The sequence below is a fragment of the Balaenoptera borealis genome (assembly GCF_965194805.1).
Source record: "Balaenoptera borealis genome assembly, chromosome: 8".
Taxonomy (NCBI): Eukaryota; Metazoa; Chordata; class Mammalia; order Artiodactyla; family Balaenopteridae; genus Balaenoptera; species Balaenoptera borealis.
In genome coordinates this window covers 102796465-102809667 of record NC_138865.1, presented here as the reverse complement: position 1 = coordinate 102809667, position 13203 = coordinate 102796465, and the positions used below count along the sequence as shown (strand labels likewise).

Below are 13203 nucleotides of genomic sequence, written 5' to 3'. Positions count from 1 at the left end.
GCAGAAGTGGGCGGGGTCAGGGGCGGGGACACAGGGAGAAGTGACAGGCTCTCCAGCCTGGAACTAACAAATGTCATCACGTCCTGCGTCCATACCTTGTCCCCTCCATGCATGATTCACACACTGGGGCTGCCACCTATGGCAGGTGGAAGGTGCCACTCTGAAGAAAGATATTTTGAAGTGACCTGAAGGACAAATGCCTAAACCGGACAGTACAAGAAGCCACAGGTGGGCTGGCCAGCCTCAGCTCAGCTGGTGGATGGGAGTTTGGCTCCTAAGGTATTTTACAGTTCTGAGTTCACCATTGAAAAATGGACCTCCCGGATTTCCCTGGTTGTGCAGTGGTTGAGAATCCGCCTGCCAATGCAGGGGACGTGGGTTCGATCCCTGGTCCAGGAAGATCCCACATGCCGCGGAGCAACTAAGCCCGTGCACCACAACTACTAAAGCCCGCGCGCTCTAGGGCCCGTGCGCCGCAACTACTGAAGCCTGCGCTCTCTAGGGCCCAAGTGCTGCAACTACTGAAGCCCGGGTGCCTAGAGCCCATGCTCTGCAACAAGAGAAGCCACCGCAATGAGAAGCCCGCGCACCACAACAGAGTAGCCTCCGCTCGCCGCAACTAGAGAAAGCCCGGGCACAGCAACAAAGACCCAAGGCAGCCAAAAAAAAAAAAAAAAAAAGGACCTCCCATATAAAACTCTAGGTTTCTCAATTCTCTTGAAAAATAAGTTCTGGCAGCCTTGGGCCTGCATCCTGCACCTGAGACACCCCTCTAGATGGGGCCTCCCCTGTGGGTCACCAGCCCTGCCTGCCACCTTCCCTGGTCCTGAAGGCTTTTATCTCCATGACAGTTACTAAAACTTTCACTACAAAAAATTCCCTTGGATCCTGTCTTACCCCTCAGGGGCGGGACGGGGTTGAAACACATCTGTGACCTCCAGTCAGGAGTCCACTCATCCCAGGAGGCACCAGAATCACTCCCAGCCAAGTGGCTACCCTGACGACTCATTTGATTCTTAAACAGTCTCACCTCAAATTCTCTGTTAAAGATACTGGTCATGCCCATCTCTGTCACAAAATACATGTGGCTGCTTAATAAAGAAACATGCTTTTTAAAAAATTTTTATTTTAAAATCCAGAGGCTGGCCCTTCAGTCGTGTGGAGGACCTGGGCACGCCCTGGCCTCATTGGATCCTGACGTTCCCAGTTAGTGGGGGAGTCTTCCCGCTCCAGCAGGACTCTTGACTTTTTAGAGCCAATAGAAACTCCTTGATTAAACTTCAACCGCTGGCTCAGGAATGTCCACACGGTACACTGAACAGCAGGAAACTCCCACTGAAGGGGGGTTCTGAGGGCAGGGCTGATGCCCCCGGGAGGCTGGCCCAGACACAGCCAATTCGTGCTGTCATCCTTGTGATTTGATGGAATTTGTTCGGCTGATCAAGCAGCACATCCTCTTTGAGGAGAGCACCCGTTTCTGGTTGAGGACAGGGATAAAGCTGGACGTGGTTTTTTTACCTTTGAAAGGCTGTTCTGGCAGCAGCAGGCCTGCTTTAGGAGAAGCTGTCACCCTCCCTGCCCACTCTGGCCACAGCTGTCTTCTGGTGGCGTCTTCTCTCCCGGACTTGCCTTCAGTTCGACTCTCCAAGCCAAGCATTGATGTGCGTGTCTATAGTGTGAGGCTTGGGTCGAGGCCAGCAGAGGGGCAAGTCCACCCGGCTGGGCCCCTGCAGCCCACTGTGGAGGGCACTGGCTAGAGTCACGGATGCCACTGGCAGAGCCACAGACGCTCTTCCCCAGACAGACAATACACAACACTTCAAACTTCACACACACGACCACTGGGCAAGACGAACTTGGACGTGTGCTTTACTTAGGAGATGGGCGTGCTGACTCCAAGCAGTTGGGGGAGGAAGGCCACACCGTCTTGTAGGGAGTGCGAGAGCTGTCTGGGGGGCTGGCTCGGAGGATGGCAGCAGTTCGGTGGCCAGCAAATGGGGAGGGAGCATCAAGGAAGGGGACACTGTGGGAAAGCCACTCAGAGCTTCAGAAGGACAGAGGAAGAAGGGCACCCGAGCTACCTGTTCTGGCTGCCCGGCGGGCCCACCAGTCGCTTGGTTCACACCCACTGCGGGCATCTGAGCTTTGCCTGAACCTCTCCTGGGATGGAGAGAGCCTTTCCTCCCAAGGCAGGCTTTCCACTCCGGCCTGCGTTCGGGACAGTGCGTCCAGACACTGGGCTGAAATGTGTCTCCACAGCTCCCACTAATTCTTAACTTTCTGAGTCACAGATACCATCAGCAATTTGGCAAAAGCTACGGGTACTCTTCCCCAGAAAACGGATGGTACACACAACACACATCACATAAATGATGGTGGCCAAGGCGAACTTGGATATGTCCCTTGGGCACTGGGCCTGTAGGACTCGGACCAAATCCATCCTTCCTCCCCTGGGACAGTGTTTCACAACAAGGCCCACGGGGACCACGTCTTCTTGTGGACGTGTCCCTCCCTTATTTATCAGACACCACCAACCCAGGTCTGGTGCCTGAGGTCAGCAGGGAGCTCCGAGGAGCTGACTAACCCCAACCTCATGTAGTATCCCCTCGGGATGGACTCCAGCTCTGTCACCGCCAGGTGACATCTCTGCCTCTGTCCATCTCTACTCACCAGTGCCCTGCTCCTACCTGGATGACATGGCCCAACGCCAACCCAAGAAATAACACCACGCACTGCCATCTTCCTAAAGGTTGTTTTATTGTAAAACCATAAATACAACACTGACATGAAATCATTTAAGCAACTGATCCTCTCTAACCATTAAAAGGATGTCTTTTTACCTTGGCATCAACCAACCAGGAAATAATGTTGCAAGAATTCGGGGGGTAGGGGGGTGCTGATTTCTGGGCAGGGGCTTTTGGCGATTTAAGGAACCAAGTGGAACCTTCCTCTTCTCCCTGGGAATGTCCCACTTTTGGACAAGAACAGACAGGTAAAAACAGCAACATTTAAACAGCTCAGTTTTAAATTTTATTACTTTGTAAAAATCTTTTTTTTTTTTTTTTTTTTCCTGTTCCTTTCCTCCATTTGACATCAATAAAAGTTTTAAACACCAGAAAACTGATTTGGCCGTAAATGGAGAAATGGTACCAAAATGAAATGAAACCCAAAATCCAAAGGACAAACAGAAAAGCCTAAATAAACCCTCAAGTTTGGTCTCGGGGGTTTACATATCACAAGAACTGTCAACTCAACCCCCATGCAATGTGACTCCTTGGAGAACTGTTGGGTCCACACCAACGACACAGGAGACCGCAAACAACGTCTTTTGTTAATTAACACAGCAAGGGTGACACTAGGTAACTTTTTTTTTTAAATACAGTACATGGTACACAGGGTCCCAAGATAACCCTGCATAAACCCCTTGTGGAGACTTGAGCCAAAGCACTGGCTGTTTATAAAAATATTGTGTTGCTACAAAAGTATAAATTAATGCTACCGGTATTAAGAAATATTAAACACATAAAACTTATAAGGATTAAGAAAAATATTCATTAATACCTGTAGAAAACTCTGGCCTAAAAAAGATATTTTTTTTGTGTTTGTTTTTTTGTAAATTTTTTTTTTTTGTATTTTTTAAAGATGACTTGAGTTTCTTGCACTCGAAGAGAGAGACACAGTCAGCTGTGCCTACGGTATTGCCTAGAACGTCTTAACTACTGAGAAAGGATGAGGGTGCACACGCATGGGTACTGAGTGGGGCCTGGGAGGAGGGGCACCAAGGCTTTCTCAAGATTTACCTGATGTGAAAGAATCACCGACGCAAAGTTACGGGGAAAAGAAAAAGGGAGGATCATCAGAAAACAACTGAAAATAATTTATGCTTTTTAAAAAATATCTCTGCTTCAGGTGGTTGTACAAAATGATTTCCTGATGCTTGGCATCTGAATGACCCTGGACGCACTGCCCGGCGGGTCTGGGAGCCTCCAGCCCCGCAGGTCCCTCTGTCTCCAGCCCCGTGCCAGTCCACGAGCTCGCTCACCGCCTTGGAACCCGGCCACCCTGGCTGGGTGGGAGGGAAGGGTCCCAGGTGGGGACTGGCTGGCACCTGGGTTGTGGGAGGAGCCCCCTTTCTGGCTGGCCTCAGACCCCATGGTCTCTTGCCAAGCTGGACTTCAGGAAGCGCCACAGGGATCCCAGGCCCCTGAGGTTGCGGACCAGGCTGGGCTGTGCCCCTTTAAGGAACTTTGGTTCGAAGAGTCAAGGTGCCCAGTGGGACGCATGGGTGGGGAGGGCCCCTATGGGTCCTGATGCTGACACCCAGCTGCAAACTCAGCAAATCCTTCTCTGTACAGCAGTTGAACCTTTAAAGCAATGCCCGTGGTGGTGAAGGGGCATGAATATGACAAACAGCAACCCGATGCCCTTCACCCTCATCAAAGCAGGAGCTGGTGCCTCTTCGCACAGAAACTACAGGGCCCCTCCAGGGAACGGCGGGGCTCCGCTGACCACGATCCTCAAACGCAAAGGAGAGAGGAAGAAAAACAACAACAACACAATCCTCCAGAAAACCCTGAAAAGGGGAAACCGGGTGGGAAACCGAAGAGGGAAAACACTGTATCATTGGTTCACCATAACTGGCCTAGCAGACATTAGCCACAGTGAAGAGGGGGCAGGCCCTTCCCAGTTCTCCCACTGGCCCGGCTGGATACAGGGGGGCCGAGACAGGAGCCCCCCACCCGCTGTCTCCAGAGGACCGTCTGAGCCTTACTTAGCCTCTGGCTTTCATCTAAACCAGCAGCCTTCCTAGAAGCCCTCCCTCAGGTACGTCCCAGGGACAGAGGCGCTGTCGCTGTGCCCAAGGCAAGGGGCAGAGCTATGAACTTGCCCGGCTCAGGGGGGCAGGAGGAGACTGCCGGCCGTGCTTTGGGTGCCTCCTCTTCCCGTCTCTGCAAGCACATCCATCATCATGGCAACATCCAGGTACTGTCCCCTTCTGGGCCATTTCTCACAGGATCTCCCTTCTCCATCCACATCCCGGGTTCATTCCAAACCTTTCTTGTGAACCTGTGGCCCCCAAGAATGCGTGCTGAATCCCTGAATGCAGCTCTTCAGATGCCCGCTTTCCAAGGAGTCTAGTCCAAGTGCAGGCGCAAGCCTAGAGGACCCCTAAAGGCAGAGGGTCCGCTTCACAGTGGAAAACACGCCTTGCAGAGTTTTTCTCTGGTGTTTCTCTAAAGTGCAGGAGAGAAAGGAGCAAACTGAAGGAGAAGACGCTTGCCAGCCTACAGAGCTGGTGTCAAAAAAAGTCCTTTCCAGAAATCTGGAGACGCAGAACTTCTCAACTGTGTCATCGGACTGTCCTCTCCTCATCAGGAAACCTCAGCACTCTTTTCCCAGCCAAGAGCCAAACCCCGAACGCCAAGCATGAGGCCGTCAGGCAGGTTGGTGGCAAGGCGTCCTCGCCCGTGGACACAGCAGGTGGCTTTCTATGCCGTGAACTCCGAGATGAAGTGCGGCCAGAAAGGAGCTTTGCCCAGTGGCCCCTCTGTTTTGTTTCCTGGTTTCTAACTACCATCTGGAGGGAGGCCTGGCTGGTGGACCTGGGCACAGGGAAAAAGAACCATGTCGGCACAAGGGCATCCACTCACGACGACTGGGATGGCACCGCTGCTCTTGGTGGAGCCGAGACCCGCCAGTTACTTCAAATCTGAGGGACCACCCATGAGGCTATGGTCTTTGGCTTGGGCTTTGGTGGTGAAGCCAACTGACCTCAGATGAGGGGGAAAACCCTGCAGAGTGGAGGTGTGTTTTCTCCACCTCCCCTCTGGGGTCCGTGTATGTCAACGCAAAGGCCATTTCTGTCCTGGGAATCACACGGTTCAGGCAAGTTGTGTCCAAGTCAGCAGGCAACCGCCTTGAGCTGTAAAGTCCTAGAGTGGTCACAGAACTGGGAGGCAGAAGACAAAAACTTTCCGAAGGTCAATGCCAGGCTAGGGGCCGGGAGATGAACTGGAAGAGCCGACCTCAATCCTTTGGCTGAGCTAGAATTTGGATAGGGTGGATATTGCTGGAGATGAGGGGCCAGTGGCTGGACCTGTGAGATCTTTGGGTTTTATGAAGCTGTTCACTGCAACGGGCTCTGCACTATGGGAGCTGCCTGCATGAGAAAACAGATGGAGGGGGCACCTTGGTACCGCCTTTCCTGTTGGCAACGAGTTTCTGAAGAACCAGAAGCTGCAAGAGAGAAATGACTACCTGCCACCTTGTTCCCGTATCTGGATGAGGCAGCCCCAGGAGACAGCTTGCCGAGACCTAGTGGCACTCACATCACACCTGCAGGGCACGCCAAGCCCTAAGGATTGAACTGAGGCGGAAAGGAGGAACAGGACAGGAGGTGACACATATGACTAGATAACTGGAATTTAGTAAGACTTGAATTTTTCTGAAGAGAAGAACGCTGATACCAGGGCTTGGTCCTGATGGCTTTGCAAGAAAGTGAAATGCCTATTTGCTGACTGAGTGGCCCGATAATGAGGCAACACCAGCACAGCTCCGCTCTAAGAAGAGGGAGGATGGGCTCCAAGGCTTGGCTCCCACTGACCACACAAAACGAGCAGCTCCCATCCTCCTCATGTGGTTCAGAGTGCCAGGTCACGGACCCTTCTCCAGCAGCAAAGCAAAGCTGGAGGCCATTTGCTGTAGGCATCTGTCACCCATCAGCAACCCTGCAGCCACCTTCTGGAATGCCCCCAAAAGTCTCATTGAAAAGTCTGCCAATGCTCCCATATATTCTAGGAAGCGACATGAGGTGACTGTCCAGTGCAGATGGAGGCTCTTCTGACGGAGTGACCCCAATTGGAAGTGCTGTGGAGTTAATACCCAGAACTTCTCTGGGAGAGGAAATGGCATGGTGGTTCCTGAGACCATGGCTTGCTGGAGTGAATGGGGAAACGGCCCACTTTGAATGCCTTTCAGTGTGTCCAAGACTCGGAGGGTTAGTTCTCACGAGGCAAAGTGAGCAGGCTTGACACCTGCGACAGTGTTCTGGTCCATGATCCTAAGCCTTGAGTTTTCAAATCAACTTTACTTCCCCAACTTTACTGCCACGGACCCGGGGGAGAGGGCCGCTGTACAGTGCTTTTTGTAGTCGAGGTATCTCACAGTTGAACAATGTTTTGTTACTAGGAAGGGAAGGAGTGGACTTGGTCAACCCCCAAGATGGTACAATGTGCCTTTGCAAACGGCCCCCCACGATGGTAGGCATCCTCAGCCTTGGTGTAACTATCTCTATCCCACAGTCGTGGGCACTGGGGGGGATATGGGACCACCAGCACTTCATTCACTGAGAGGTGGGGTGGGAGGCTGAGCACTGATCCTGACAGAACCACCTCTTCAGAGAGGAAAGGGTCACCCTGTTGGCATTTAGGCTGAGTGTGTGGAACCTAAACTGCTCACAGAGAAAAAAAGCCTAAAAACATCTTTCACAGCATCAAGTTGAAAGTGGCCTAATGCCATTTCACCCTCAAAACATCCATCATTTGGCCCACAAGGCATCGTGCTCAACTACTGTCCTAGAAGGAGGGCTGAGGCTCGCATGGGGACCCCCCCAGGGCTGTGGGCAGCGGACCCGCCGGAATCCCCGGTGTCCTGGGGAGAGGAGGCCGTGGGTCTGAGGTGTGATGGATGTGAACATGGATCAACTCAGGAGTCCCTGCTGAGCTGGAAGGGTCAGTGACGTGGCGAGTAGTGTAATGCACTCTGGGTATAGAAATCAGACATTCGCAGTACCAGACACAGCGAGCCAGGAGGGCGGTCTTCCGCTTACATTCAGGAGAACTCCTAAGCCACATGCTTCCCTATGGCTTCCACCGAACCCCACGTCTGTGAAACCTGTGACTCCAACCCCACTCCTGGTCTCCAAACAGCACAGCCAAGTTCATGGTCTTGGCTGTTCAAATACAGGAAAACTGGACTGTACAGGGAAGTCTAATAAAAACCTTAGGATATTGAATATACCACTGAGATGAGCTAGTTTACAGTGTGACTTGAGGAACAAAAGGGGCAATCAAAAAACAAACAAAAAAAACCTCCAAAATATAAGTTACAGACATTCAGTGCCTCCTAGCAGAGCCTAAATCAAATTTGAAAAAAAAAAAAGTAAAAACTGCTAAAATGTTAGGAAAAAAATTATTAAGGAGTGGAGACAGTATTTATACCTCTTTGAAAAATGTCTTTTTTTTTCTATTTTATATTAAAAAGCAAAAGGTCAGCTTTATATTCTTAAAGTCTCCTTTCCTGATTTGGGGAGATAGATAGGTGTGTTTCTAAGGCGGCTGCCCCATGACACCCAAGGGTATCACAAAGGCAGCAGCTCAATGCCCTGAAGGTGAACAAGAACAAAGTCCAGTGCAGAAGCTGTCCATCTGATGCAGTTTGGAGAATCCATGGCAGGGCAGCCGGGGAGGGGTGGGGTACAATAGGGTCAGGAAGGCTTGGGGAGGGGGATGGAGGGCAAGGGGGACCACAGAGTGAAGGACAGAGAGCGTCAAGTCACTTCAGATCTCAGCTGCCTGAACATTTTACATCAGTTTTCTACCAATCTGCGCACCTGAAAATGGAGTCTTTTAAAGCCCCCTTACTGAGAAAAGGAGGTGAAACATCTTCCCTCTTTCCCAAACACTCAGCTTTCCTGACACGCCCAGTTTAATGCACACGCGCCCACGAGCAGGCGTGCATACATGCACCAGGGGAGTATGTGTGTGCATGCGTGTGTGACACTTCTGCGGCCAAGCAGATGAGCACAGCCGCCCACGCCCAAAGTGCGCACGCGTGATTGTGTACACACATGCACACACACACTGAAAAAAGCACTTAAGTTTCTAGGGGGCATTTATAATGAGGTCCACAGTGTTTAGAACTTAAATTCCTTTTTCTTTGTTTGCGACAGTGTTGTGTGGTTTTTTTTTTTTCCTAACGTTCTCTTCTTTTTTCTTTGTTCTTTCTTTTCATCCGGAAGTCTTAAAGCATATTGGATTTCAGAAACATGAGTTTGTTCATATCTTCTGGACTGAGCAGTCGCCTCCTTTTGATGAGAAGTGCTTGTTCACACATATTTACACACCCGCTCCTGGCCCCCACGGCTGGCACCGCGAGGAGCCAGAAGGCGAGCTTGGCGAGTTTTGTGTGCTTTTGGGTCACGCACGACCAGTACTGGAAGAGATCCGGGGTGGCCTGGAAGAGGGGCTCCTGCAGGTAATCGTACACTTCGTTCTTCCCGAGCCGGTCGTCCTCCTGGGCAGCGGGGTTCTCGCCGGGGGCGGAGCGGGGCTTCTTGGCGGCGGGCTCGAAGTCGGCCTCCTCGGTCCAGGACTCCTTGACCTCGTTGATGAGCTCGCACACCTTGCCGATGATCTCCTCGTGCTGGTAGGGCGGGACGGGCCGCAGCTTCTGCTGTGGGTCCAGGATCATGGCCACCTTGTGTGCCGGGTGCACCTTGAAGTTCTCCTTGAGCGCCTCCAGGAAGAGGTGGCAGAGCTTGCTGACGGTGCCCGCGTCGTTGGCCTTGGCCGTGAACAGCTTCTCCAGCCTGACGTAGGTGGGCAGCACCAGCTGCAGGGTGGGCTGGCTCTCGTTGCTCAGCTCGATGACCGCCTGCTTCACCGGGGTCAGGATGGCGGCCAGGTTGCTGAGCAGGTGCTTGTTGAGGCTCTGGATGAGGTTCATCTTCTTGGCCCGGCTGTAGAACTCGCAGATCTGCTCGTAGCGCTCGTGCACCAGCAGCAGCGAGTCCGTGACTGAGTTCCAGCAGGGCGGCGGCGAGGTCTCCTCCAGCGAGCCGAAGGTCTCCTTGGCGAGGCCGGTTGAGCCCGCCAGGTCCTCGCACACACTGAGCAGCTCGATGACCTCGTGCATGCTGCGGGCCTGCAGCGTCCGCTTGCTCAGCACGCTCTGCACCACCGAGTTCAAGGCACAGGCTGAGCAGCGAAGGCACATGCCGGCCTTGGAGAAGGCGGATGCGCTCACCCGGCAGTCTGTCACGTACACTGTCCTGATCTCCGACATCACGAACTCCGACAGCACATTCTGCACCCAGTGGTGCACCAGGTCGCCGCTGTCGCGAATGTCCGCGCCCTTCACGCCCAGCACATAGCTCTTGATGTGGTTGCCCTCTGCCTGGTAGGCCGTGAGGATGTAGCAGGAGTCGGGGCCGACGCTCTGCGAGTGGCAGGTGACGCCGATGCCCAGGCAGGCGTTGCTGCCCAAGGCGCACGTCACCTTCACCTTCACCTGGTTGTACATGCGCGGCAGGTGCTTCAGCGCCAGCGTGTTGAAGTTGCCCAGGATCTCGGTGACTGAGAAGGCCCCGTAGCGGGCGCCGCTGTCCACCAGCGTCTGGGCCAGCTTCAGGAACTCCTTCCCGCTCACCACGCTCAGCGCGCCCAAGTCGGCACACATGACCCGCAGCAGCCGCTCTGCGATGTTCTGCCGCTCCTTCTCGGGGATCATGCTGTTAGGTGTTAAACCACTGGTCGTGGCTGGCAGGGGACACAAAGAGAGGTGTGATTAACCCTGCCAGCCAAGGCTCCTTGGTCTGGCAGTGGCCTAATACTCAAGCATCTCGTATTAGGAATTATGAACAGATTTCATCTTGCACACAAACTGATGGTCTTGGCAGTCTTTAACATGTGACAGTCTCACAGGAATAAAGTTCTGTGATTGATTAGTAATGCCTGCCGTGAGCATGGGAATTGACTGTAGTGATATGTGTGCAAATACTTGTTGCATGTCATTCACCTTGACCTCTGAAGCCAACCAGTCTTACACCTTCCTCAATATAGGAATGGCCTCTAACACAGGAGTCGCTAGTGAATAAGATACATGAGGCCACAGTGTCAGGAAAAAGCAGACAAGAGAAATCATGGAGAGTGGATTTGGATTCTAATTCTGATTCTGTCACTAATTTGTGTTCTCTGACCACAAACAGATCACCTCTCCCCAGGCCGCCTCTGTCCATCCCACAAGGTCAGAATTCCCACCAATGAGGTCTCAGGCGTGAAAGTGCTTTGGAAACCATGATGCGGGGTCTTGCACCACCATGGGAGACACACAGGGGTGGGGATGTGGGAGCAGAGGGGAACAAGCTGGGTTTGGGGGGAAGGCCTCTGGAGGTGGGTGTAGTAGATTTCCACCAGCCCCCGGGTCCGCCCAGGAAAGACCTACTGTTGTTGGCACTGTTCCTCTGGGCCTGGGGCTTCCACTTCTCCTCCACGACAGCAGGGGGCGATCGGGACTGGTTGGAGGCGATGTTGTTCTCGTTGTCCGCTGCGGGCACAAAGGGGACAGTGTGTTTCCCTGAAGTGCAAGAGGCCTGCCGGCTCACCAGGCGAGGAGAACTAGAGCATGCGGGTGAAAGCAAGACTGGCCTCTGGGACTCAGGCCTGGGTTCAAATCCGGGCTCCTAAGACAACTATCTGAGGCCTGCAAAGCCTCATTTTCATCACTTGGAAGAATGAAGATAATCACACAATTGCTAGAAGGACTAACGAGAGATAATACAGGAAAAGAGCTGGGTACAGTGCTCAGCATGGAGTAAGCACTCAGGGAATGGGAACCGCTGTGTCCCGAGTCTGGCTGGGAGGCCCCCCCCCCAACACAAAGTTCTAGCTCTGAGACCCAGGAGGGGGTGCCCATTACACCCCAAGAGGCCAAAAGCATCTCACACTCTTGCTTCTTTAAAGTGTGCCTTTTCGTCTTTTTAGTATATTTTAAACTTAAATGAACACAACAAAACCAAAGCCCTATATGACATAAAGTATACAATTCTCAACCTCCTCATTACATGTAGGAAGTGGAAACCAAAGTCTAGATACAGGAAAGGGTTTGCCCAGGAAAACACAGAAAACCAGCAGCAGAGCTGGGACGGACATCCCAGGTCCCCTGGTTCCTAGTTGCCTCCTCCCTGCATTTCCCTAATTTTTGTTAACGTGCGCATATGCAGCCGTATTCAGTTTTAAGTAATGGGCAGATGCCATACTCTATGCACGGTTACTCCTAGACATTTTTGTAGGATCATATCTGAGTGGAAATGGTCTGAGTTACATGCTTGTCATCACAAATGGCCACACAATCTTTTATCACACGATATTCCACAAATTGCTTAACTACACTCCAAGTCCTAAGTTTCTGGGCTGTGCCGTTTACAATATTACTATTCTGCTACGAACCTACTTGCCTAATATTCTAATATTGTTTCTCTGTGCTCTTTGGCTGTTGCTGTGGGTGTATTTCCTTGAGACATCATCTTACAGGTAGAATTCACAACCTGAGGGTATGAATCGGTCAGTAGCCTCTGTTCAGTGTTGCCAGACATCTTTCTTCCATTCTTCTCAGTTAAAGGCATCAGGCCTTAGAGGTCAAGGGCACACTATTCATACCTAGAGAAGAGACTTCCCCAACTTCTACATATTCAGTCAACCCTGCAAGACTAGTCAAGAGACTCTGGGATGTGCACTCAAGGAATATTTTGCAGCCACTAGAAAGGTGGTCATGTAGACTGGAGCAACATGGGAAAATGCGTAAGATAATGAAAAGCAAGCTTTAATCATAATGTCATATGTATTATTTATAGATACATATTTTAGACTCACAAGTCAAATAACCAACAAATCTATGCATCAAAAAAAGATGGGGAGGGGACTTTCACTTCTGCCCTCCGGATGCAAACACCTGCTAATCATGATGATATGACTGCTTTCAGACAGGCAACCCAGAGTGTGATCCCAGAAAAAGAAACAAATGCGGTGAGCTCTCTGACTGTGCGACTTACTGCCTGGAAGCAGTTTTCAAGCTGCTGCGTAGGACCAGGGAACTGAACAGAGCCCAGCGGTCCCCTTGAAGAGACAGAGATTAAAGTTCAGGCAGGCCCAAGACAGCTAGAATTTACAGGAAAAAGTACCAAAGAGGAGGGAGTTACAAAAAGAGAGAGCTCTGGAGACTACAATGGGGTTCCCTGGAGTCTTTGCTGTAGCTAATCTGCCTATGCATAGGGTCAAATTCCACAGGACTAGGGAAAGAATCACTAAAATGCAGTAGGCTGATAACTCCCAGGGCTCCCACGTGGGGGAAATCATCTGTGTCCCCTCAACCAGAATGGAAAGACCTCAATGCATGAGAAATACTATGGGGCTAAATTAGCCATAG

At 51.8% G+C, this 13203-nt stretch overlaps 1 protein-coding gene across 19 annotated transcripts in view; it reads right to left on the bottom strand.

Annotated features, from left to right (window-relative positions):
• Positions 1–2736: 2736 nt before the first annotated feature.
• Positions 2737–13203, bottom strand: part of ZNF618 (zinc finger protein 618) — a 184782-nt gene continuing 174315 nt past the window's right edge. For all 19 annotated transcript variants that reach the window (XM_082403856.1, XM_082403869.1, XM_082403867.1 and 16 more), the window contains 2 exons: positions 11224–11325; positions 2737–10538 (listed from right to left, as the gene is read on the bottom strand). In XM_082403856.1, the coding sequence (XP_082259982.1) occupies positions 9022–10538; positions 11224–11325 (1619 nt within the window). In that variant the 3' untranslated portion in view covers positions 2737–9021. The remainder of the gene's footprint in view (positions 10539–11223; positions 11326–13203) is intronic.